Below are 27,987 nucleotides of genomic sequence, written 5' to 3'. Positions count from 1 at the left end.
CTTAACCCGACTGAATTCAATCTCAATAGTTCAGACGCGTTAGGCAATCACATAGTCGTTGCCGCCGTCGGAGTTGTCCTGCGCTCCCATTCAAGCTGCGTGCGCGGATTGAGCGCGGGGGATAATAGTGTCTCCTGATATGCGTAGTGCGCTTCAATGCTAAAACAACGTAACGAAGTGAAAGCACAGCCAACTCTACACCAAATAGCCTCGAGGATGGTGCAAGTTCCGCGTTCTTTCTCCTGTTGCAGAGATGTGCGCATGTATAACCTATGCGAAATAGCGTTCTTATTGAACTCTTCTGTGTATGCTTTGGTCTGAGAAGTAAATGTCATGCTTTATATATTGTTTCACTGGACGCTGACTGACACCGATGGTTTTCCATCGGTCTCGTCTAGTGCTACATCGAAATGTGACGCCTACAACGTCGGTGCTCATGACGTGAGTGTTCTGAGACGCCTGGTTGTCAGGGCGCTGTTCCTTCGGCCCAGCAAGCGTTGTCTTCCACGGTGCGTCACGCCAACGGTTAAAACACAGGCCGATGAGCTCAAGCGGTACCCTGAAGTTTTCTAATGTGGTCCGTGCTTCACCTTTCGGACAAAAGTGGCAATAATTTTTTTCATCTGTTTTTTTACCCTTTTCTTAAGCCCAAGAAACCCGCACCTGCTAATGATGGGTATAAATTTGTGTTTCTTTTTTAATACAAATCTTTTTAGAGATTGAGCTTGGCTAATCGTGTGTTCATTGTTGGTGATTAGCTGCATGTTTCTGTTCCTGCCACAATGCCACAAAAAAATAAAAGGTGCACCAAAAAGGCACATTTCTTGCTTTGCTTACTTTATTTGCTCGCGGATGCTTTCGCTCAATCCCAAAGTTGAAACTACTAAAAGGTATTCTGTTTCGTAGCAGAACCATCCTAATGTGAGCTTTTTGGCAGTTCGGCTTGCGTTTTCGTTACTGCGTAGTATTTCTCAAGTAATCAGTTCTGTTCTCCTTCATGAATTTATGTGCTAACTTGTCACAGTTGATGACGAAGCCACGAGAAATGACGCTTCTACAGAATGAATGCGGCGCAGCTTTCTTCGTCATACGAATTCAACGCGTCGTCGCAGGTGTCAACGTACTGGCGCATGCATTCTTCCGGCATATCGACGAATGCTTCCTTCGTAATCCACAATAAGCAGTCTGCGGAGAAAGAGAACGAATGATAATAGAGAGTTATAGAGAAATCAACAAGGAAACCCAGGGTGAGAAACATCAGATGCGTGTTCGGTTACTCCCTACTTTTGAAACTTTAGTGGAACAATCGAAGTAAAGAAAAAAATCACAGCCTATCTGCGCGCTTCGCTTCGAGTGGAGCTTAAAGACCAAGCTACCGTACCCTTGCCGGCGCGCAAGAGATCGTGCTAAGACGTCTCGTGCATACGCAGATTACGGACATATCGTACCCGCCTAAGCCTGGCGCGAGCACAGATATCTTCTCTAGACCAATCTTACCGCGAAGCTATATATAGATAGCCCACTCGCCCGTCCGTCTGTCGCCTGTACACCAAAAACTCCTCCAGCGCAACGTCATGCGCATGGGGGAAAAAGAAAAGAAAAAGAGGCGCGCTATTGGTTGCGCCTGTAGTGATGTCGTTGCTCTCCGTCGCAGCCATGAGGGCGCGCAGCAGTTTCTCTCTGGCTCTGAAATTGGTAGACCACGCATGATACGTGCTCCTGAGGGGCAGACAGCTTTCGATCAGCAGCGCCTCAAGCAGAACCGGGCATGAGCACGTTTCTGCCGTGCCGATGCTTCAGCCCGAGCACAAGAGCACGCTTGTGCAGCCAAGTGCAAGTAGTAACTGCGTACATAAAAACCGACAGCCTATATAGCCGTCGTTCAATGAACCATCGGGATTCGCCCAGAGATTAACACTGGGACCGCACGTTTCCAGCTTCACTTGTTAACCATCTGTACGGAGTGCTCGGGCGGTGATTTTTGGTACTCTGGCTGCCTCACAGAAATATGAAGCGATGTCTACCAAAGCGAAAATAGTCAGCCAAGTGGGCGCGCGTCTTGTAGCTTCACTCCACGATTCTTCGCGCAGCACGCGAACGCGAGGCGCGTGGACGCGAACTTTCGCGCGCCGGCACACGTACGTGTAATTTGAACTTGAGCCCATAACCTTGGTTTTGCTATATTAGTGCACAGCGTAGACGCCAATGTCGGTCTCCTAGCATTGGACAGTTTTATCTGAACGTCGCCTGTGTGCCGGTTCAACCTGTTTTAACGAAGCATAACTGCGAGTCGGCCTAGTTGGAACAGATTCATTTTTCAAAAACGTTTAGTGCGCAAACAAACAGGGACGAAGAAAAGGAGCAACACAAGGACGAGCGCTTTCCTTTCCTTTTCTTCGTCCCTGTTTGTTTCCGCACAAAAGGTTTTTGAAAATTAATCTGTTTTAACGCCCTCAGTTAATATAGTCTATGATACCCTCAGAATTACAAGAAATCTGCACGCACAAAATGCAGTGCACCTGTCCTTTACATATGAAAGAGAGCGGATCCTCCTGGAGTCTGTTCCCAATTTTATGAGTTTGCTATTTTACTGTGAATGCTGCGCTTATAGGGAAATAAAAACGCGATGTTTCAAGCTAGATCTTTATGGTTGGTTGAGCAGTGATATCAGGATCACCAATAATATTTCCCCCAGATATTCATGTCCCATATTCAATCCACTGACACCAAAATATGTCTGTACGAAAAAAAGACGCCGTTTTATGCACCCAGTTTTGCTTGCCGTCAGGGATATGAGTAAACCTAATTGGTTACATATATTTTCTATATAATTGTGAGTGGGCTCCAGCTGACTTGTTCCTCAGAGGGGAAGGGCAGGTGCATTGTCTTTTTATGGGTGAAGCTTGTTCCCAATTCTGAGATTGTCACCGACCACCCTGCGTTTATTTGGCATTCTTCAAAAGCAGGCCCTCTACCAGCTGTGTCAAAAACGAACAGGTAACGGGGATGCAACATGAAGCGGAAGCTCACTGAAGACCGTCCTCACTCACCGTCCCGCTCTGCTCAATCGAGTTTTGTTATGCACTGCAGACGGCCTAATTCGCAGACAAAATAGTTTCTATGCCTTAACTCATGCTAACATTTATAGAACAAGATAAAAGCCTGGCATGGTGTTTTACATGGCGGGTGTAACGTTGCATTCAGTAAGCATGCCTAGTCGACAAAAAGGGTGGAATACGATAGCATTCAAAGATCCCTGACTGCTTCTCACGCTTCCCGGCAGCTGCACCTTAGGCAATCGTATTGTTTACCAGGAGACACTGGCCGCGAACTCAATGCGCAAAGGAGAGCTGCTTTCTAGTAGAAATGCGGCCTCTTGCGTGGGTCAATCCCAGAGGTTGTGCACAACCACACCAAAAAAAAACTGCATCAGTGACAGGCTTCTCTTATTGTTTCGCACTTTTAATACTTAAGTCTGACAAACTATAACACAACAACGTATGCTGTCAGTACTTTATCTCATTACAGTTGTTTGTGGACTGTCATTCTCGAAATTCGTCCAACGAGCTTGTCAAGAATGTAAGGCAAGGTATGAGCAACTTTAGTGATAGAATGCTGTGGCAATATAACCCGCATATATCGGATGTCATAAAACAAGGCGTGGCTCACGGACAGCTCCGCCAACACGGACACCGGATTTTCTGTAACACCCGATGTGTTGTATTTACGCTATCGCGTTAAAATACAACATTCTCCGCTGGTCAGACGCTTAGCGTGTGCAGTCCTCTGCAATGTGCAGTGTCTGCATATAGTGCCCAACGGGGCTGATGTGCTCCGTCTTCCTTGAACAGGAGCGCAAGAACATCCAATATTGACTACGCCCCGTAGTTCCTGGAACTGTGTTCCCCTGCATGGTGTGCGAAGAGTCCAAAAGCTAGCAAAATGACTGCTTGTGGAAGTAGGTATAGAAATAGTACACCCTAGGTTTGCACCAAATAATTCACTATATCTGCAGCCTTTTATGATGGATTGCTGAGTTAATCACCGTATATGCTCGTAATATGGTTCAATATATTTATAGTAACGTTCGGAAGCCGGGAACTAGCTTAGACTCCTGGATGTGGTTTAGCAGCACATCCCAACGTCACCAGGCAGATAAACATGATGCTGATTTGATTAGGACGCGAAGAAATTCCTGATTGCCCATAGCGATGTAGATCAAACCTGGGAATTCGAGGAAAGTTTCAAACGTTCGACTTGATGCTCCAGACAAATTCAGGTTCCTACCTCAACACACCTTCTACCTGTATAGTTCACTTACTGAAGTAATCAACCGGACCATCCTTGCACGTGGAGACATTACGCTATAGCTCATAAAGTGAGCATTCCACAAATTAGGCATTTCAAACGCACTGTACGGAATTGAGGACAGTGTACTTTGAGAAGAAAAAAATGCAATGAAGCCAGCTATGGTTATGAAGACATTCACCGAGTCAAGCTTGCGAATTCTTAACAATAAGCGTCACAAACCTTAATAAAGGCTGTCCTTTCCGCCCTCAAATCCATTTATTTCATTCGCATTGGTTTGGCTGGCACACTTTTATTGCCATACCATTTATATGGGCACCTCGGGAAACTCTTCTCTGTCGTTGAGATATTCCGTATAATGTAGTAATGTGATAAGAATGAGTGGCCTCCACGCTTATGCTGCGGGTGCGAGGGCAAGCGTGAAAAGTTGAGCCGAGAAAGATGATGGCTTGATACGCGGAGACTTTCCGTTTGCTCATTGTTGCAGGTCACATGATAGACTGCGCGCTAGAGGGGAACTCACTGCTCTAACCCGGCCTCCGCGGCGCATGGCTGTACCTGCAGCTGAGCGCATACGCTGTTCGCGCGCCCTATATCCGAGGTCATTTGACGTAGGTGTGAGGGCTAAGGGCGAACCGAAATGGGTAATGGCTTCAGGCGCGCTGCATTCACTTATACTTAGTGCTGGCGATCACGTAATTTAAGTGCCCGAGACGTGGTGAAGTGAGCAGCAGCGCGGAGCTTTGGTTACCCGCTGCCACCGCTCGTCATCACTCCAGCGTTGTGAGAGCTAGTTCTTGCGTTCATCGACTGCGACTGGTTCAAGTTTCTGAGCACGTTGTGATGTCGTCCTCATGCGCATTATGCGCGCCTGTGCCCCTGACAAGCTCTAACACCTGCGCTATGCTTTCATTTCCCTTACCCTTTTCTCACAGAAGTCACGTGATCATTCTGGCTGATATATTTACCGACGAAACATTAAAGAGAATCATATTTGGTCATGATACGACGAGGCTCTGAGTGTCTGTGTGGCATGGTGTCAGAAGCGGGATCAAAGCTGACTCCGATGTAGACCTGCAACAGCCCCGTCAACAAGCGAACAACCTGCAGCTGATCCAACAAGGGCAGGTCGTCATGGGGACAATCGTATTCTCCTGCTGCAACTCGTTCCAAAGGTCTTTATGCTCGTCGAACGAGTTACAGCCGGAGAAAACGCCAGTTGCGTTTAAATTTTCCACTTGCTTCATTATTTCCTAGAGTGACGGCTCGCCGCGACGCTGGCAGATCCTCGCAACCATATACCTGTGATATGGGTTAGATAAGGTGGAAAATAAACCAATGCGAAACAGCGTCCATCATCAGACCTGCAATAACCGTTAAACCAATAAACAATATGACTGTTACCCATTACCTCGTCTGGCTTTTCCCTTGGGGTTCGGGCGGCCCAGCAGCACGTTGTCGCCCATGTGAGCGGGGAACCATATAATGCACGGGGTCACAATTACTTCTGGACTTGCTTTTCAGAATCGCCTCCACCTGTCTCGCAACCATTCCCGAAGCGAAAGCCCTGACGGCCGCGCGTGAGTCAGTGTAGATATACGGCTTTTTTGAATCCTGCATCGCCAGCGCAACCGCCACCTGTACTGCCACGTCGGCCGTCACAGCGCCTACCGATCCAAAGAGGAAGGAAAAGCAAAAATTAACAAATTTAACCGTTGTTTGTGAAAATATTTGTGTATCAACATCTTTCTATTTAAAAAGAAAGCACAGAAAACGCCACCATAAGAGGAGAATATTTACGCGTGTTTGGATGGCGCGTGTACAGTCGAGCCGCCTGACGTAGCCACTTCTCTGCTGAATGTGGGTGTTTTTCTAACCTTCCGCGGTGGGCGCAGTACGTCTAGAACCGCAGCGTCCTGCGCTCTACGCGGTTGTACGGGACTGGTTACCACGCATTGTTAGGCAACTTCCCAAAGAACAACACGAGTTGGTTCTGGCACTTGGTAAACGAGGGATCCAAAAGAACTGTGATTTTTGCGCAAATGTATATTTCTCTATAATTATTCCAGAGCTAATTGAAAAAACGCTGCTAGAAATCTTTATTTTACACTTTCGCTTGTTCACTTGTTCTTGGCAGTGTTCTTCCTGCGCTTCTTTCATGCGCGAGTACATTTGATGTGGTTCTTTGTTTGCCAAGTAAAGGAGAGCTGTATCTCACAGGCGTGCCTGCGAGATACACCTCATTTCAATTCTCGTTTGCCTGTTTACGGGTCTTTATGGTAAATGGTGGGCATTATTCACATTTATGCTAGAAAAGGTCCCCCCCCCCCTCATTCACACAGAACAGGTATCTTGGATTGCCCCCCCTCCCTCCCCAACGAAAAAAATCCTGGGTACGTGCCTGCTGCGATGGCTCAGCCCTTCGTCCTTCCTCGACACCGAGACCATACTGGCTCCAGACTTCAGGAAGAACCGTACACTGACACAGACACCATCTGTTCCGGCTCCCAAACGGACGAGAAACCAGTCCCGTACCGGCCGAACAGCGTCAACAAAGTAGCCAGACAACGGACACGAGTGACAACGAGGACATCGTGGTTAAAGAAGCGGCCAACACCCAAGAGACCCTTCCATTGAATGAAACCTTTAGACCAGATCAATAAAAGGCGCAATATGGACGCGTCATGCGAGCTCCAAATAGACTCTACACCGATTACTTATTCGTAAAGTGCTTTAAGTTCTTGGTAGCCACACAGTGCTCGTAAAACGGGGAAGATGTAGCGTTATCCTGGTACGCATTGTGTGCACCTTTGTCACTGACAGGCGCTGAACAAAGCCCTATACTTTCATTTTTTCCTGCCAACTTCTCTCGGAAGTAATGTGACCATTCTGGCTTATACATTCCCAGACGGATTATTACGTAGGATCACTCTTGGTAATGATACGACGTACGTCCATCTTTGTCTGTGACACGTGACATCATGTTTGTTTAGTTAACAAGCGAATGTTTACTTCAGTTTCTATGGCCAGTAAATCTACTGTACTAACTATAGTGTAATTGTCTGTAATACAGGGTTATTGCTATTAATGCTTCACCTTTCAGGAGACAGCGCAACTTTTCATTGGTAATATTAATCTCCCTTACCGAATTCGAAAATGTGCTTAAAATCAGGTCGTCCTGTATTTTAGTAATTACTAAATAATAGTGGCAGGCGACCCTAATATTTGACTTAGATGTCTCTTAGTGGAGCTCGTACCCCGGCGTTGGTGTTCGTTAGGCTAAGCGAGCTAACGTCTTTCCCCTGGTACGGTATGCGGGCGAGGAGCGAGGGAGCGCGAGAAGGAAGCGCACCGCGCGCCACAGGGCGGGGCGTAGTGCCCTAGCGAGCGAAGCACGAAGCATACGTGCTGACGTCAAAGCATGTAACGAGCGCACGCGCGCAGGTCTTGCAGGCAAGCGAGCGAGCAAATGAGCGCCGGGAGAGGAGAAGCGAGAGAGGAGTGAGTGACGTTACATCCACTCTGCTAGGCAGACGTTGAATCTATGCCAGGCAAAAGTATTCCATTCATGAGCCGATTAAATATCATACCACCTCCTTGTGTGGGACGTAGTTAGTAACGTCATTACTTCCGGTTTTCCCGGAATTTCGCCCAAGTCGTGCTCACGTGCCGGGTCTCTCAAGTCAATGATTATGCGCTTTGGTGTACGGTAATCTGTGATTTTAAATTATTTCTCCTTATTCCAGACACTTCAGTAACTGAACGTTATACTAAATTGTGCTCTGTCATCATATCTAATAATGAAACCCAAATATTTTGGACTGTACTGTTTCTTTCTTCTTTCTTTTAATGTATTTTGAATTTCATCTCCGCTCTTCTCAGGAGGTGAACCCGAAGTGCTGCGGGAGAAACAAGAGTGTCATTCGATGCTCGAGAGAGAGAGAGAAATTTATTTACAGAAAGGCAGAGAGGTCGGCCTGAGCTATAACTTGCTCTGGCCTGCTACTCTACTCTGGGGAAAAGGGACGGGGAGGGAAAGGGCTGATGAATGATGATGGTATAAGGAAGAGATGCGTATATACAAATTCACAGAGTTGTATCTCTAAAGGCGTGCGTCCAGCCCAGTGGCTTGGAGAAAAGCTACAGCGGCTCTTGTTACCAGGGCTGCGCTGCTTGCATTAGGCCAAGGACCTAAAAGAAACTCGTCCGATAGCGGTCTCTCATGGATGTTTGCTATGGAAGAGACAAGTTGCTGTCGTTCTTGCGCGTACGCGGGACACACGCAAAATATATGTTCAAGTGTTTCTGGCACCTCACAGCATTCACAGTTTGGGCGAGTATCACTGGCACCTATCATATTTCTATAACGGTTGGTGAATGCGACACCAAGGCGAATCCGGTGCACCATGCTCGTGTGGTTTCTATTGAGCTTGTGAGGCATACAAAATCTCATTTCTTGGTCCCATTTGTGTAGTCGCTTGTGTCGTCGATCTGGTTGGGCCCAGTGTTCCAACGTAGAGTCGCGGTTTACGCGACGAAGTAGGGCGTTTGTGTCTGTTCGTGAGAACGGAATGCGTACTTCACAAGCATCATCTAAAGCAGTTTTTGCTTCAGCGTCTGCCTGTTCGTTCCCTATCACGCCCCAGTGTGATGGTATCCACTGAAAGGTGACATTGTGGCCATTTCTTGTTGCGTGGTCGAGATACTCTGTAATTTCTATAGCCATAGAATAATACGGGCCCCGTCTGAGGACACAGTCAATCGTTTGCAGAGCTGGCTTGCAATCGCAGAATATCGTCCATGCGTGAGGACGCTTCTCGGAGAGAAATCGAAGGGCTTCCCGGATAGCAACAAGTTCTGCGGCAGTTGATGTTGAGCTATGGTCTAGTTTAAACCGGCGAGCGATGATCATATGTGGAATGACGAAGGCTGCAGTGGAGGCATATGGTGTGACAGAGCCATCGGTATACACATGTACAGTATCTCCGTACTCTGTAGAAATGTGCAACAGGGTGAGTTGCCTGAGGCCAATAGATGCAACGAAAGACTTTTTAGTAATTCCAGGGATCTGCAATGTAACGACAGGTTTAGGCAGAACCCACGGGGGCCAGGCGCCCGGCTTTACAGGGTGTGTGCCTGGGAGAGGCCTCGCAAACCCCGCTGCGCCCCTCCGCCCCTCGGGGTTGGATCGGCAAAACCCTGTTTCGAACAAAACCTCAGCCTGCATTCGATGCTCGTGCCACTAATAATCAGCGTGTGCGAGGAAAGCTGGCGACCATACTGCTTTGGGGGAAAAAAAATCTTACGCGAATCCGCTACGGCGGCTTCACAGAATCAGTAATCTTAATGCGCCGTCAAGGCGTCCAGCGGAGTGCGGTTACTTTTCTTAGCTGACAGAAAACGGTAGTGCATGAGTACTACAGATAACAATGAGATAATTCACAATACCAATTCAACAATTCTGTTTTGTATTGCACCATGTCGAGCAAGTGCGCAGCCCTTTTACGCACCTTCCTCGTCACATGATGCCAGCACATGCCTTGCGAGGGGCATACACCGCCTTTTCCTTGTCATTATAAAACATAAAGACGCCAAATAAACGGACACACACAACAGAAGAGAACGGGACAGGGCGCGTATACACCGACGCTATATAGGCGCCTTGTCCCGTTCCCTTCTCATGTGTTTGTCCATTTATTTGGCGTCTTTATTTTTTATAAAGAACAGCTACCAACTAGCCCAACAGGAAGTGCTTTCTTTCCTTCTCATGTTCGTGGGGAAATGTTCATGCGAACGTCTTTCTTCCAAGCGCACAGCTTCATGAATTTTTTTTTTCATCGTTATACCATATAGCACGTAACATTCGCATAAGTTTTACCATATGTGTTACTGTAATGCAACCGTTAGAGTTTTTAATAAATTCCTAGATATTTTTACTCAGTATTCTTCATCTTCCCCTGAGAATGTGACACATGCCTTCACGCAGATCCATTTGCTCTCGAGCGGTTCAAGCTTCATAAATAACCTGCCTCGCACGGCAACAACCATGGCAGACGATGGTTGTCGTTAAACTAGTAAAGTTAAGCAGCGCGCGGATCCGGTCCAGTATGTCGTAAACGCAACTAACTTCGGGTGTTTGAACAAGGAAATCTCATTGCCCGTGTAGGCACGCCACGATGGGCCACAGCGCCACCGTAAGATAACGACAGCCGCGCCCACAAGAACGCGCAGAGAAAGCGCGAGCGCGTCCGTCCCGAGCGGTCGCATCCAGCTGCCGTTCCCCGAGACCATGGCTGTCCAGCTCCTATAAATCGTGGCCTCGGCAGCCTCGGTAGCTTCCTCGCCTAAGCCGCCTGTCCACCCCCCTCCAATTTAAAGGCAGCTTTTCCTTCCCGTATTACGTATATATTCAAGATGGCCTAAGTATGCTTTCAATATGGACAGTGTGTATTACTGCAGGTGCAATGACAGAATTTCAAGCTTTCCTCTCCCGGCAACGTAGTCTCCATTGTGCTTCACCGACCGAGTTGTGCATCGCCTGCGCCTTTGCAGGGATTCACGTCAACAGATCTTTGTAATTCTTAGTAACCTAGTGAAAAACCGCCAGAACGTTCCTTCTTACCTTGCCCAGCTACGAAGGGAAATTCCAAGATTAGGCAGTTCTTGTAGTCTGTGTAGTCAAAATGGCATTCTTCCACGTTGTCATAGTCTGCAAAATATTGAACGGACAAATATGTTCGCACGTACATTGAGATTCGTCGGCTTGTTAATACTACATTGAGAAAACACCTGCGCTAGGTACACGCCGGCCAAAGAAAACGGCATACAGACAAGCCCTTCGTCCGTCTGCCTTTTCTCTTAATTCTGTGTGCCTCAAGAACTGTCGCTTCTACCACACAGAGTATCACGTGTAATTATATACTTGTTTTTCTTTTCCTTCCTTTTTTGCAAGAACCAATTTACAGCAAATGTGTTTATGACTAGTATCGGGCGGATCGCGTCGGTGCGTAGACTAACAATTTTTCAAGCATGGGCCGATCCCTGAGGTAGTACAACACCGAGCCGACCCGCGGCGAAGGTGAAGTTCGCGATTAAGGGGCCCACGTACACAGCTTCGCTGGCGACCTCCTTCACAGAGTGGAAGGGCACTGAGTTTTTTCTTGAGATCTACCGCACACTTCCGTTCCACGGAACCTACGTCACAACCCAACGTGGCGGCTTCCGGCGTGTCCGTTTCAGGCCTAACGGGTTGCCGTTTCTAACCCGTTTGTCCCACACACTAGAAGAATTAGGTTGTGCTTTAGACTTTCGCTATACTTTTCATCTTACCTCGGACAGCGTACCGGCGTTATCTGGGTGTTTTTCTTGAGATTGGTACTCGATATCGAGGGACGAACGCCTATGTAAGAAGCAACTCTGAGTTTACGCCCGCCGCACCAGCGACGATTGCTGCCCTAGCGCTCAGGTCTGAACGTCGAAAATGGCCTCCTTTCCCGTAGGAGTAACCACACGCCTGTTTGCATTGTAGTGCATGCTGACAGTGGTTGCGTTTCCACGAAATCAAGCGCGGCATTGTCATATCGCAAGCTTATTACACATTGTTTTATGCTATATTAGCAACACAATAGTCTCAAAAATGAAGAGCTTTGATAGCAGCCTGTCAAAATGCCTATTTCGGTGAAATTCCCAGAGACGACGGGCGGCAAAGAGTCCGCGTAGTCAAACGGCGGATTTTTCTTTTTCTTTCTTGCTATGCATGTAAATTTTTTTTCTGTCTCGCCTTACCCCTTTCACAGTGCAGGGTAGCAAACTGGGTATTTATCTTCCCGTAGGCCTGGCCTCCACCTGACAGACAGGGAAGCTTTACAGGGCTAGTCTCCCAGCCTCTCCTCTCTCCTTTCGAACCCAGCGGTGACATTTCAATAAAGATATTTCATCTCTCTCTCTCTTTTTTCCTGTTCGCATGTCTTCTTTTGACGTGTGTCGTGTTATAAATCGAGGGACACCTTCGTACACATGATAGAATTTAGGAACCTTCGGACATACTGCCGGCGTTCGCTCAATGCCGGCCCTTTCTGGAAGAAGCGTGGTGGAGGACCATCAGATGAAAAGCATTATCGTAGTCTAGCACACAATGCTGACTTTAGAAGCACTGTAATTGAAATAATGGGTTTTGGCATTATAGAAAACGCAAATCTCATGGTTGTTTTCGGGGGATTCTACGCGCTGTCTTCGAATCTGACAGGCAACTGTGCACCAGAACAACAGCATGGCAACCTGTGTAGAACTTTGCCTACTTGGTTATTTCTGACTGTTTCTCAGTTAGCTTAATTTGCAGTGATGCTGCTGCATCTGTTCTTGACAGCGTGATTGCTTTCTTCAGGACGTCTTCATGAGCAGATCGAGCAGCCTCGTCGGCATGTTCGTTGACCATAACGCCACAGTGGCTAGGGAGCCATCGAAATGAGACGTGGTGTCCTTGCTCTACGAAGCGATGAAGGAGTTCTCGTATTTCTAGAACTAGTTGTTCGTAGGGCCTGAAAACACTGAAAGTCACTGAAAACACTGCATTACAGAGTGGTTCCTGGCGAACTATGCGAAGTGCTCTCTGCGGCCGTAGATGCCGTCTAGCTGTTATCTTGGACTTCAAGGCGGTGACTTTCGCAGGAAAATAAAATCACTGATCCTGAAGAAATGCCCACGATGATTGAACCATCAGCGTACGAATGAGTATGATTGTCGTAAGTCTTGTACAGCGAGAGCAACTAAAGTTGCTTGAGAGCTGGGGTAAAGGGTTGCGTCTTTGTTCGAATTCTTGGAACTTTCAGTCGAACTTTTGGTTGAACCAAATACTAAGGGAAACACAACTTTCGATGCAGCTGTTCAATTATATAGAAGATAGACACAATAGGCAGTATTCTCTGTCAACAAGAGGCGTGGTCGGTCTTCTGGCAGTGAGGTTATATAGTGGAAGGAGGGACGAGCAAGGTGCCTGACGTGAGCTCTGAGCGCTTCCATGGCGATGTGAATCTTGCATGGGTGATCATGTGCAATTTCAATGGTTTCTCATGTTGACGTACACCATGGCAACCCTATACAAGCCTGAGCGCTTGGGCTGAGCACTGTGGTTTTTAGTTGTTAGACGTTACTTCTACAGTTATTGGTTAGGGCTGCCATGCTGTACCTCAGATACCCGAGACACAGCGTCCTTTACGGTTTCATCAGCGCGTATACTGAAGTACGCCAGGTTCTTGCTCTAAAACTTCAAAAGAGGAGAGATGACTCTCAAGCGCTTTTTAAGTAGGCCACATAGGGCCTTCAACAGAGGTTGCAGTCGATGATTACCCCTAAGAACTTGCGCATCCTGACATAAGAGATATCTTGTCCATCTATGAATGTGGCGCATGAAGTGATTGGTTTCCGGCTAAACACGACAAACGCACATTTTCCTTCGGGCATCTTGAGGCTTGTTTGCTAAGGTTTGTCGTTATCAAGGTTGCAGATTTTTGGAGCCTTGCACGCACTTGAGGATTCGTCACACCAGATACCCAGACCCAGATATCATTTGCATTGATTGAAAACTTCACCGTATTTTGTAGGCATTCTACAATGAGCAGTGCAATACAATGAGCTGAAAATGAGTTGAAAAGTGCGGGGCTCAAGACACCACTCTGCGGAACTCCACGGTGTGTGTAGTGTTGAGAAGTTGGGTTGCCTTCCATTTCCCAAAGAAATACTGCATATGTACATAACGGGGTGCCCAACGATAGAGTCGACCGCCGAGGCCAACTATTTCTATAGCCTCAAATATAATCTTTTGAAGAAGGTTGTCATATGCTCCTTTGAAACCCAAGAACATGGCAACAGATAATCGCTCACACGTCTTTTGATTTTGAACGTACGTACCGAAATCGATGACGTCCATGAAGCATCAGTGATGTCTAAGGCAAGCCATGGCGTCACGTTAAATTTCGCTGCATTTCTGGTACCGCTCAAGTCGGGCGAGGATCATTCCTTTCATCACCTTGCCATATCAAATAGACAGCGCGATTGGGCTATTTGAAGTAACCTCCAGCGGAGACTTGCCAGGTTTCAGGAGTGGTACAAGGCGGCCTTTCTCTCATTCTTGAGGAACATTTCCCTCCTGCCAGGACTCCCTGAACCTCTGCAGCATTGCACTTCACGCCTGTTCACCGAGGTGGTACAATATGCAATAAGATATGTCGCCTGCGCCAAGTGACGATGACTGATTACATGCGACAGGTTCCGCGTCGAGCTCTTGAGTAGTGAACAGCAAATTGATACGTGAATCCCGTGTGTCCGAAACGTAGTTAAAAGTAACGAAACTTGCACCCGTTGGTTGGCTTGTAATCGAAAATCGGTTGGCGTGTAATTGCAATCGGTTGGCTTAAGATCGAAAATTTCTGCTTATTAAATCTCCAAGTGCTTTTTGAAGTAACCGCTGCAGATGTAAACACTACCTAGGGTGAGTTTTACGTTGCGTCATAAGAAAAGTCGGTCCTTAAAAATTGGTTGCCAGTCCCTTTAAGTTGCATATCCCGTATTGTGGAAAACATGGGAAATGCGGGAGATTGAAATTCAGGACGATGAGAAAAACTAAAGAAAGTAAAAGCGGGAGACAATGTTTGGAAAAGGGGGCTTGTCTTTTTCAAGGAGACATATGCCCTTGCCGGCACAGCATATAGTCGTCGCCTAGCATTTAAATCAACAAGGTCATAACTTTTATGAATTTAAACTCTACATCCTACAGTGAAATGTACGTTCAAGGTGGTGCAACCAATAGGCACAAATGTTTCAAATGGTGGTTTAGAATTTACTCGCTACGCTAAATTTCAAGCTATAGGAAATAGCGCTTAGTTAACTTTTTTTCATTGGGTAGCTTGTTGGATCACTTGTTTTTCTTTCCTTTTCTCCTTTGTTTTTTTTTCTCTTATTTATATATTTATTCTATTTTAGTATTTTTTTCCACAATGGATGGATGGATGCAAAACTTTAATAAAGGCCCTGAGGTACGCGACTCAGCGCGCTGCGGGCCGCTCCCACGTTGAGACAGTCAGGCCATGCCCGACCGCACAAGCATTATTTTATGCCACATCATCTATTCCCTTTTCCAGACAGACGATAGCTCACTGACCTCCAGTGGAGCAGATAACCCCTCCCCCCATCGTCCAGGCCCCTTCCACGAAAAAACACACGGCCGGCTGACACACTACGCTACCTCAATTTCCCCTACCAACGTTGAATAGCACCCCTTTTTTTCACTTCTACACCCTCGCCGCTAACACACTGTCAGTCGTTGCCTCGCCCAACCAACTTACCCCCACTCCCCTATATAACAAACCCACCTATGTATACTGTTCCGAGGAAAGCATGGGCGCTATAACGTAAAATTATTCCAAACTTTTCTATTCCAATTTTTTGTTGCACCACCCCCACTTCACCTGTCTGTCATGCGACGTCACGAAAACCGCGATAGCTCCCCATCTGATATGACGTGCACACACTGATTATGCATAAATTGACTGAACAAAACAAAAATAGTTATTTCTGATTCGACGCCTTTTTGCCATGAGCCCTCGGCTATTGGCCAAAAGTTTTCGGGTTGCACCAACTTCAACTGCCTCTCACACGGCGTTACAAAACCGCAAAAACTTACCGCGCCAAAGTGACGCGTACGCGTTAAAGATGCATTAATGTGCCGAACAAAACTGAATTTTCTTCTGAATAGCCGCTGGCTGCCCCGTTCTGAAAGGAATAAAAGATGGCTGCCGCCGATTGCTACGGCACTGGCTACTTGCCCCTGCCGGAGAGAATGGGTTTATTTGCGTGCAATAAAGCTTTCTACGTGACCGTGTAACGTTTTCGAGAACTTTCCGCACGTTTATGACCTCGTTCTGTCAACTCTTCTTTGCTGAGGGTCCGTTTTAGCGTCATTCTTAAGCTTCCGTTGCATGTCGTGCGGTTGTCTAAGTAAGTAAGTAAGTGTGTAAGCTAAGTAATAGAAAGCGGACCAATCCCAGAGGCCGACCCCACCCTCTTCATCAGGTTATCGATATTCAGTGCAGTGGCTCGGCACCATCGAACCCCTCTCCACTTGAGTGTGCTCCTCGCCTCTTGTGAGCCAATTAGATAAGACAAGCTGCTCAGCGCAGGCAATCTTATTCGTTTTTCAAGCAAACAAAACTTACCTCCTATGTGCGAAAGAAGCATTTGATTGGTTTGTTCAGATAACCCTGCGGGTGACTGCGTGAAGCTCGCGTCGGTGGTTACGCAAATTTGACGTCAGGAGGTTGGAATAAAAACATATTGGGATAGTATTACATTATACGTCCCCATATGTCGCCTTGAATAAGACAAGTCCACTTGTCAAAACGTTGGCTCCCACTTTTACCTTGTCCTCGTTTTGCTTATGCCCCGTATTAGAAACATGGATACAGCTACGTCATAAAACTGCTTGCTTTGAAAATTCTAAGTTCCTTATCACAAGCGCTTTTACTGGGCGTTGCGCCATTTGGTCAACAACAGAATATGCTTCAACATTTGAAAGCCACAATCATACTGCTAGAACTATACTTCCCTTTTTGCTTCGGTGATGTTACTTGGTTGTACATGCACCAATTTTAGTCCATTTATTAACTTCACCGTAAACGTCTGTCTGGGACACTACAGCCTGCTCGACCTCTATGCCAAAAAAATTCTGCTAAGTTCTGAGAAGATATTGGGACCTAACCTGACTTCACTACATGCTGACACCATTATACGACAATAAAATTGTATTTCTAGGAAATAGCGAATGTAGTCCATTCGGGATCAGGCAGTCGGTGCCTGCATGTAACGCCTTGCCATGAGCCACGTCGTCATTATCCTTACTAAGATGAGGAAACTCATCACGGCCGCCAATTAGAGGATACCTCTGGCGAAAGCCCATTGAAAAACTGCGTGCGGCCGCAGCCCACCATCGACTATTTAAAACTAAGAGTCTGCGAATATTTGAAATTTCTTATGGAAATTGCATACCCTTTGGCATATGATTCGCATTTGCTACAAGAATTCACTGTTTGAAGTCGTAGAATATCCGTTCTTGCCGAATTCTATCGGACCCACTAGGAATTGCACTGGGGAAAGAAACAGATGCAAGTGGAGGCTTCCGATTGATTCTGCTGTGGGATTTTCATGGTTGTTGGGCAGTTCAACAGGCGCCGGTATCCATAAACATCTTCTCACGCTACAAGTGCCTCGAAGAGCACGGAAGGTCCCATCGTGACGTCGAACGTATTAGCAAATCGGCCAAGGGCAAGCGTCACTTGCAAAGCAATAAATTTCGGCCACGGTTTTTTATCGAGCTTCTGGAGAAGCTCACTTCTCCAAAGTAGTGTTCGTCATCTGGTGCACCCTACTAATCGGATGAATCAACTTAAGCAAAAAGTCTGTTGCTTGCCCAACATCACCCTGTTGCGGTTCTTTTATAAAGATGGTCGTGTATAGAACACTATCAACATGCAAGGTGTGTCTCAGTGTCACTCATGCTGAACCAGATGTGATCACCATTCCTCAGTAGAACTAGTAGTAGTAATATTAGTAGTAATAGTGGTATTATTATTATTATTATTATTATTAGTAGTAGTAGTAGTAGTAGTAGTAGTAGTAGTAGTAGTAGTAGTAGTAGTAGTAGTAGTAGTAGTAGTAGTAGTAATAGTTAGTGTTAAGCTTAAGGGCATCAATAGTAATGTTCTGGGAGTGCAGCAGCACGTTACAAAAGAATCTGTACTTCTTTAGCTGTACTTTCTTAGGGAATGCAATTGTACCTCCGGCATCCACATCACAAATTACGAATGAAAAAATAATCGGTAGACCTTCACCACTTTAGGGCTGCAATACTTACCTTCGTCAATAGTAAACGATGTTACATCGGGGGCTGGTCCAGGCTTGATGTGATATGTTATGTTGCGTCTGTAATGATTATCAAATTATTTGTGAAATGAATGATTCCTACATAGACAGGGTCGAAAATATTAATCAAACTTTGTCTATAGTGTAAAATATTGCATTTCTTGTTTCGATGCATGGTAATGAAGCTCAGTCAGCAATTCTCTAAACAAAAAAGGTGACACGTACGTCAATTGTCATTTTATGCTTGCTTATTTTGAACGCATCCACGTGTAAGAAAGTTCTAGGTAACTTCAAAATTGAACTCAGCCATCGTTTACTTATAGTTTTAAAGTTTAGAATGCATGTGGCAGTGATTTTGTATTTTCCTTACCACGCACCTTTTCCTTCGAGTATTTTTCAAGCAGACAGCCCTTAACCGTATAAAATATACATATTTAGGCGTTGTCGTTGGCCTTTATTTCTCCCCTCTGGTTTTGATTGCCACTGCACTAACGATTACTCAGCCAAAGTTTTCTAAAAAGCATCAACGTCTCTATGGAATTCTCGAAAGCACATCACGCGTCTACTACGAGATTGAAATGGTACCGGCATCGTCGTAGGAGTGCCGTCGTCGCCTCGTGATGGCACGCGCCACCGCCTAAACCCGTACGGTATTTCTCTCGCCATCTAATCCCCTGAAGTCACCATAGTGACTTCTCTACGCCGCCGGGACAACTGTAGCGAAGAAGACACAAGCAGTATTGTAGGCATTGCCATCGCTCCGGAGTGAGTCTCGAGTACGTGTTGTATCAGAGAGCTAAAAACTATTGTTTCGGGGCCCCTTTCAAGCTCACGCAGGAGTTCTCATAAATACTCTTCCTCTAGGAATGTACAGTAAACGTTCCCGGTGCCCTATGCCGGCGAAAGCCCATTGTTCACACTCATTGTTCACCTAATGTTTTCTCCCTTCATTGTACATGTTTTCTACACATCGCGTCCCTCTGTGCTCGTAATATGCGGCTGGAGTATTTCTTGCGTGTTCGAGCCTGCGGCAACACGCCGGCTTGGGGCAGCATGCATGTTGTGTCTGCCGATTTCAGACGACACACACTTCAGCTTAATTCTACAGCTCACAGGTGTTCCCTTTTTGGGTGTTCTCTGGAAGAGAGTAGAGCCCGATAACTGCTTTCTTCACCGGTGGCTAATAACGCAGGAGTGATTTGCTTCTAGAAGCACTGCATGGACACGAATATAATTTAGGTGCTTCACCCTTGCAATAATGTCAATAGCCTTCAGAAATGACTGTTATATCTCGTTTTTTATGCAATGGTACCCAACATGCTGCTATCACCTTCGCGGTGGTGTATTTGCCGGTTGCGATCTAAGCGCGCAATACATCAAGAAGCCCTCAAACTTCTGGGTATGAAATCACAAATTAGTGAATGTATGGCTGATCATTCTAGCGTGCAAGCAACGCTTCAAGATGAAGCATGCTTGTTCTTAATTTTTAAACTTGGGTTGAGAATACAGCCAGCCTTACAAAAAACAACAGGGAATTATGCTGATGCTGCGACTGCATTTGAAATTCCATCAAATTGAATTTTTCCATGGCTATAATGTTTTCGTTTATAAACAGTTCGAGTCTCAGAGCTGCTAATGTGCTTCACTGCGATGAGGCAGTATGGTCTCGAGCTTAGCGACTCGGGTCTCATCACTGGTATTCATAATTGTCAGTAGGCAGACATTTTTCTCCATGCACGCAAAATCTGATCCTAAATTATTTACTTAAACTTCCGCGCAAACAAAAAACTTCGGCCATTAATGTCTACATATGCTGCCTTTGTAAAAAATCCCACTAAATACATCTTTCCTATCTATCTTATCTGTTGTCAAAACGAAGGTTTGTTACCTTCCCAGGGTTTGGCATTCGTCGACGTTTTCTTTCCGCACATATTTCTTCGTATACATAGAGAACCTCGACCGGACAACTTCCTGCTGTCAACTGTGGGGCCTTGTAGGCCACTTCGATCCCTCGGTATGGAACACTAGGTGTGTGCCCATTCTCGGCGAATCCCGTGAATCGACGTATACTGTGAGACAGTCATCCTGAAGCTTGAAACCTATTTAGATAGGGGTCCTGTTTCTCTGTCATGCACCTCCTATCAACATTCTTCTTTCAACAAGCCTCTCATACGTCCCTCTACGTCCTCGGGATGCATATAGCTCCAGTGACGATACTGTGCTCGTCTTATCCGCTACTACTACTGCCTCGGTAAACCACAAAAGCTTCGCGCCATTTAAATTTCACCATGGCGTTTGAGCGATGTGTTTTCGATTTTCTTGGCACAGTCTTTCGCTATATCCCGGTTTGATTTACATTATCGAAACTTACGGTTGGTTCCCTCCGATGCCGTTCAGAAGTAAAACGTAAGTTGCCTGCTGTGGTTCATCGCTGAAATCTGTTCGAACTGCATATACACAGTCGAGGTCTCCATCAAGGTCTGCATCGTAGATGGCCAACGCGTACGGGAAAGCTCGAAGACTCTGCCATTTAAAAAAAAATTCCTAAACTAGTACATTTTTAAAAGAGACATTCTATAGGTGAGAGATGGATCCCTAATATTACCTCTAGGTATCTACTACGCATGTGCCCAGTGGGCTCTTTCCTGGATAAAGAGAATCACTAGCACTGAAAACGACAATAATTGCTAGAGAAGTCGGCCCACTTTAATTCAAAGGCCTACTACAAAGTTGATGCTCCGCAAAGTTTTACATTTATGTGTTATGCAGTATAAACATTTTTCGACTAGCTTTTTACTAATAATGCTTTGACCCGTTACTGTTCTGCTCCCGTTTAATGAAAATTGATAAATACCTCCTGGCCTTTTAAACATAAAAGCTCTTTAGAGATTATTGTCACAAAGCATTATAGCATGCATTGGAGAAAATTTAAGCAGTAGTAAGAAGCGTATCAATATTTATCTGAGCATTCTTAAGTGCACCATGTAGTTTTTTTTTATGTTCGAGACTTCCTTCTTTGTAGTAAAGGATAACTTATCCACACGAAGCAGCAATGTCGCTATCTATCGATAATCTGCCAATAAAATGCAGGCACAAGGACACTTGCGTACCTTGAAAGCGTCTGTGACATTGTGAACCAGTTGGTGCTTAGCTTCGCCGCAGGCAGGAGGCAAAGCAAATACCAGAGCGGCCATTGTAGCGAATATTGCCTTAGTAATTCCTGCCATGTTCCTGTTGACAAATCGAAAAAAACTACGTCATGGAGTGCAACGAATATTAACGGTGGTTTCAGTGCAAGACCTTATATAAAACTTTTAAACAGTTTCCCGGCTTCTTTGGGAACGCCAACAAAACAAACAAATGCAAATTTTAAGAGAATGGTGGGCTTTCCATTCGTGACCCACACAGAAAGTGTGAAGAGGTGAAGGTATTTAGTAACTTCTAAGGATTGTCAGAAAATCCAGCGCTGGTGTAGAGGTAGAGCATCCGCCCCGCGTACAAGAGGACCGTCGCTCAAATCCCGGTGCCCCGCAATTTTCCACCAGATTTTTTTTTTAATCCGCTTGTGGATAGAATTGCTTAAACAGGCCTGGAGTGCGGCCTGATCCTGGTGACCAGAACCGGTAACGCACTCCCTCAGCAGAGCAGGATTGGCCACCCTGGTGTAGTACTTGGACGCAACCTCCTATATGAATGCAACAATCAAACACCGGCCCTCGGTCCCCAGCAGCTGCGAAGCAACTGACCACGGCGGCAATCAGACCTGTGGTGACGCAGCAGAGGGTGCTAAGAATCTCTGGGTCCGGATACGCCGCTATTGGAATGTGAACCTGGCAACGTTTAACGCCAGAGCGTTATCTAGTAAAGCAAGTGCAGCAGTGCTATTGAACGAATTAGCGGGCAGTAATTGGGATACAATAGGGCTCAGAGAGGTTAGGAGGACAAAAGAAGCATACAGAGTGTTAAAAAGCGGGCACGTTCTTTGCTACCGGGGCATAGCGGAGAGACGAGAACTAAGAGTCAGACTCCTGAATAATAAGGATATAGCTGGTAACATACAGGAACTCTATAGCATTAACTAGAGAGTGGCAGGCCTTGTTGTGAGAATTAATGAGGTACAACTTGAAGGTCGTACAGGTGTACGCCCCTACATCCAGACATAATGACCAGAAAGTCGAAAGCTTCTATGAAAACGTGGAATCGGCGATGGCTATAGTGATGAACGACTTCAATGCCAGGGTAGGCAAGAAGCTAGCTGGAGACAAGTCAGTGGGGAAATATGCATAGGTTCTAGAAATAGCAGGGGGATTTATTAGTAGAGTTTTCAGAACGGACTAATACGCGGATAATGAATACCTTCCTCCGCAAGCGGGATAGCCGAAAGTGTACATGGAGGAGCCCGAATTGTGATACTAGAAATGAAATAGACTCAATACTTTGCGCTAACCCTGGCATCATACAAGATGTGGACGTGCTCGGCAAGGAGCGCTGCAGTGACCATAGGATGGTAAGAACTCGAATTAGCCTAGATTTGAGGTGCGAACGGAGGAAACTGGTACATAAGAAGCCAATCAATGAGTTCGCGGTAAGAGGGAAAATAGAGGAGTTCCGGATCAAGCTACAGAACAGGTATTCGGCTTTAACTGAGGAAGTGGTCCTAAGCGTTGAAGCAATGAAAGACAATCATATGGGCTTCATTAAGGAGTGCAATAGAAGTCAGTGGAAACTTCGCTAGATAGGATATCAGTAAGCTATCGCAGGAGACGAAAGATCTGATTAAGAAATACCAGTGTATGAAAGTGTCTAACCCTACAGCTAGAATAGAACTGGCAGAACCTTCCAAGTTAATCAGCAAGCATAAGACAGCTGACATAAGGAAGTATAGTATGGGTAGAAGTGAACATGCTCTCAGGAAATGAGGAAGCTTAAAAGCAGTGAAGAAGAAACTAGGAATAGGTAAGAATCAGATGTATGCGTTAAGCTAGAAAGCCGGAAATATCATTACTAATATGGATGAGATAGTTCAAGTGGCTGAGGAGTTCCATAGAGATTTATACAGAATCAGTGGCACCTACGACGATAATGGAAAAGAGAATAGCCTAGAGGAATTTGACATCCCACAAGTAACACCAGAAGAAGTAAAGAAAGCCTTGGGAGCTATGCAAAGGGGGAAGGCAGCTGGGGAGGAACATGTAACAGCAGATTTGTTGAAGGATGGTGGGCAGATTGTTCTAGAAAAACTGGCCATCCTGTATACGCAATGCCTCATGACCTCGACCGTACCGGAATCTTCGAGGAACGTCAACATAATCTTAATCCACAAGAAAGGGGACGCCAGAGACTTGAAAACATTATAGACCCATCAGCTTACTGTCCGTTGCCTACAAAGTATTTACTAAGGTAATCGCAAATAGAATCAAGAACAGATTAAACTTCTGTCAACTAAATGACCAGGCAGGATTTTGCAAAGGCTACTCAACAATAGACCATATTCACACTATCAATCACGTGATAGAGAAATGTGCGGAATACAACCAACCCTTGTATACAGTTTCCATTGATTACGAAAAAGCGTTCGACTCAGTTGAAACCTCAGCAGTTATATAGGCATTACGGAATCAAGGTGTAGACGAGCCGCATGTAAAAATACTGGAAGATATCTATAGCGGCTCCACAGCCACCGTAGTCCTCCATAAAGAAAGCAACGAAATCCCAATAAAGAATGGCGTCAGGCAGGGAGATACGATCTCTCCAATGCTATTCACAGCGTGTTTACAGGAGGTATTCAGAGACCTGGATTGGGAAGAATTGGGGATAAGAGTAAATGGAGAATACCTTAGCAACTTGCGATTCGCTGATGATATTGCATTGCTTAGTAACTCAGGGGACCAATTGCAATGCATGCTCACTGACCTGAAGAGGCAAAGTAGAAGGGTGGGTCTGAAGAATAATCTGCAGAAAACGAAAGTAATGTTGAACAGTCCCGGAAGACAACATCAGTTTACGATAGGTATCGAGGCACTGGAAGTGGTAAGGGAATACATCTACTTAGGGCAGGTAGTGACCACGGATCCGGATCATGAGACTGAAATAACCAGAAGAATAAGAATGGGCTGGGGGGCGTTTGGCAGGCATTCTAAAATCATGAACAGCAGGTTGCCACTATCCCTCAAGAGAAAAGTCAAGAGAAAACAGCTGTGTCTTACCAATACTAACGTATGGGGCAGTAACCTGGGGGCTTACGAAAAGGGTTCTGCTGAAATTGAGGACGACGCAACTTGCTATGGAAAGAAGAATGATGGGTGTAACTTTAAGAGATACGAAAAGAACAGATTGGGTAAGGGAACAAACAAGGGTAAAGGACATCTTACTTGAAATCAAGAAAAAGAAATGGGCATGGGCCGTACACGGAATGAGGAGGGAAGATAACCGATGGTCATTAACGGTTGCGGAATGGATTCCAAGGGAAGGGAAGCGTAGCAGGGCGCGGCAGAAACGTAGGTGGGCGGATGAGATTAAGAAGTTTGCAGTGACAACATGGCCATAATTTGTACATGACCGTGGTAGTTGGAGAAGTATGGCAGAGGCCTTTGCCCTGCAGTGGGCGTAACCAGGCTGCTGCTGCTGATGATGATGATTGTGGTATAGTGTTATGGAACTGTTACTGGAGTGAGTTTATGTACAAGTTAATACTAATCACATATAATAATAAAATAAGATAGCAATGAGATGAAAAAGGATATGAAATCAAAGCACTCATAAGTGGACACATTGCGTGCGGAACATGAGAGATCAAAGAGAGCCACCAACTTTGGTCGTCAAAGCAAACGTTCATGCACATCGCAATGCATACATTTATACATTCAGCCAAAAAGTACATATCGAGGAAGCAACAGCGTAAATTAATAAGGCAATTAAGAAAGTTAAAATGTTAAGAACATTTAGAACGGTATCACAGATGCTGCTCCAGTTGTGAAATGAGTGCTGTATATTTAGCGAGCTACTCGATTAGGCATCGCTCACGGTCATAAAGGTCGAAAGTGTTCGACCAAAAACTGTCGCTTTCAAATTTATGTTTAAGAATTAGGGTAGTTTCAAATTGGCATGCTACAAAAATAAAATACGCCATGACAAACACGTTTGCAACCAATTACCTTGCGATCAATTTTCCTGATCAAATTCCTGCTTCCCCCTTGGCATAGCATCCAAGGCGTTCTTTACTTCATCCGGCGTTACTTGTGGGATTTCTAGATCCTCTAGACTATTATCTCTCACATTATCGTCGTGGGTGTTACTGGCACTGTATAAATCTCTATAGAACTCCTCAGTCACTTGAACTATCTCATCCATATTAGTAACGATATTGCCGGCTTTGTCTCTTAACGCATACATCTGATTTTGCCTATTCCTAGTTTCTTCTTCACTGCTTTTAGGCTTCCTCCGTTCCTGAGAGCCTGTTCAATTCTATGCATATTATGGTTCCTTATCTCAGCTGTCTTACGCTTGTTGATTAACTTCGAAAGTTGTGCCAGTTCTATTCTAGCTGTCGGGTTAGAGGCCTTCATACATTAGCGTTTCTTGATCAGATCTTTCGTCTCCTGCGATAGCTTGCTGGTCTCCTGCCTAACGGAGTTACCACCGACTTCTATTGCGCACTCCTTAATGATGCCCATAAGATTGTCGTTCATTACTTCAACACTAAGGTCCTCTTCCTGAGTTAAAGCCGAATACCTGTTCTGTAGCTTGATCCGGAATTCCTCTAGATTCCCTCTTACCACTAGCTCATTTATTCTCTTCTTATGTACCAGTTTCTTCCGTTTCCTCCTCAAGTTTAGGCTAATTCTAGTTTTTACCATCCTATGGTCACTACAGCCCACCTTGCCGAGCACGTCTGCATATTGTATGATGTCAGGGTGCGCGCAGAGTACGAAGTCGATTTCATTTCTAGTCTCACCATTCGGGCTCCTCCACCTCCACTTTCGGCTAACCCGCTTGCGGAAAAAGGTATTCATTATCCGCATATTATTTTGTTCTGCAAGCTCTACTAATAACTCTCCCCTGCTATTCCTAGAGCCTATGCCATATTCCCCCACTGACTTGTCTCCAGCCTGCTTCTTGCCTACCTTGGCATTGAAGTCGCCGATCAGTAGAGTGTATTTTGTTTTGACGTTACCCATCGCCGATTCCACGTCTTCATAATGCTTTCGACTTCCTGGTCATCATGACTGGATGTATGGGCGTAGACCTGTACTACCTTCAATTTGTACCTCTTATAAAGTTTCACAAGGCCTGCCACCCTCTCGTTAATGCTACAGAATTTACAGAATTCTTGTATGTTACCAGCTATATCCTTATTAATCATGAATCCGACTCTTAGTTCTCGTCTCTCCGCTAAGCCCCGGTAGCACAGTACGTGCCCGCTTTTTAGCACTGTATATGCTTGTTTTGTCCTCCTAACCTCACTGAGCCCTATTATATCCCATTTACTACCCTCTAACTCCTCCAATAACACTGCTAGACTCGCCTCACTAGATAACGTTCTAACGTTAAACGTTGCCAGGTTCAGATTCCAATGGCGGCCTGTCCGGAGCCAGGTATTCTTAGCACCCTCTGCTGCGTCACAGATCTGACCGCCGCCGTGGTCAGTTGCTTCGCAGCTGCTGGGGACTGAGAGCCGGGGTTTGATTATGGTATTCATATAGGAGGTTGCGGTCTAGTACTGCACCAGGGTGGCCAATCCTGCTCTGGTGAGAGAGTGCGTTACCGGTTCTGGTCACCGCGATCAGGCCGCAGTCCAGGCCTGTTTGTGCAATTTCATGAACACACGTTTTTTTTTTTTCGGTGGAGAATTGCGTGGCACCGGGGTTCGAACCACGGTCCTCTTGCACGCGAGGCGGATACTCTACCGCCCGCGCAGGAGTTTTACGCCTCACTTAACCTACAGTGGGGCCTTATTTACTCAGTCAAGGTGGACCAATCTGAGCTCGGTTATACCGCACGGATGGCGCTCAATTAGAGAACCTGGTATTTATGACCTGCACATGTGTGGCCATACATAATAGAGAAGATTTTCTTCATTTTTTCCTTGTTTTTCAAAGGAGGAATATTTTAAAAATGGGGAAAACAGGTCATTTGAACTCGTGACCCTTGGATGTTGCCCGGAATGATAGCTCAGTCGGTTGGTTCGTCAAGCTCCAGGTTACTTTCAAGCGCCATAGCTCCTGTCCAGAGCCTCATATTTACGTGGAGAGGGGCTGATGTTGTCCGCGATAGTGGATTTTTGCCTTCCAACCCAGTGGTTGGAAGGCATACTTTCTTGGAAAAATGGCCGCCCGCGGAGAAGAGCGAACTCGAGCGGCTTTAGAGACTAGGAAAAGCTTGATCACGTGCTCGGCGAGCACGTGATCGAATGCGAGCACTGTTGCTTTGTCTCTGCGTGTAGTAGTTAAGAGAGCCAGTTTAAGGGAGGAGAAGGAAGGAAAGGAAAGTTTCTGAAGCAAAATTGCAGCGCCATGGTTTTAAAGCGCACCCGCGGTAGAGAAACGGAATGCGATATAAGCGTGCGTGGCCATGATACGTACACGACAAACTGCCTTAAAATATTTAGACTTGAGGAAAAGCTTCGTTAACAAACGAGAACACGGCAATCAGCACTCGAATACGACGAGAGAAATTATTGAGACGTGGAAAGTATGGTTTGCGAGACAAATGCTTGTAAGTATTGAAATTTTTAAAAGATGAGGGGAATATTCGCTCACCGAGAGGACA

The 27,987-nt window shown here is 45.8% G+C and overlaps 1 protein-coding gene across 1 annotated transcript in view; it reads right to left on the bottom strand.

The window, feature by feature from the left end:
* Positions 1-644: 644 nt before the first annotated feature.
* LOC142572778 (uncharacterized) overlaps positions 645-27,987 on the bottom strand; it is a 27,437-nt gene continuing 94 nt past the window's right edge. The window contains exons 1-6 of the mRNA XM_075682127.1: positions 27,978-27,987; positions 21,330-21,450; positions 20,591-20,742; positions 18,212-18,279; positions 10,931-11,017; positions 645-1,185 (exon numbers count right to left, since the gene is read on the bottom strand). The exon at positions 27,978-27,987 is cut by the window's right edge and continues 94 nt beyond it. Of these exons, the coding sequence (XP_075538242.1) occupies positions 1,055-1,185; positions 10,931-11,017; positions 18,212-18,279; positions 20,591-20,742; positions 21,330-21,446 (555 nt within the window). The 5' untranslated portion in view covers positions 21,447-21,450; positions 27,978-27,987 and the 3' untranslated portion in view covers positions 645-1,054. The remainder of the gene's footprint in view (positions 1,186-10,930; positions 11,018-18,211; positions 18,280-20,590; positions 20,743-21,329; positions 21,451-27,977) is intronic.

The sequence above is a fragment of the Dermacentor variabilis genome, chromosome 2, assembly GCF_050947875.1.
Source record: "Dermacentor variabilis isolate Ectoservices chromosome 2, ASM5094787v1, whole genome shotgun sequence".
NCBI lineage: Eukaryota > Metazoa > Arthropoda > Arachnida > Ixodida > Ixodidae > Dermacentor > Dermacentor variabilis.
This window is presented reverse-complemented; position numbering and strand designations above follow the sequence as displayed.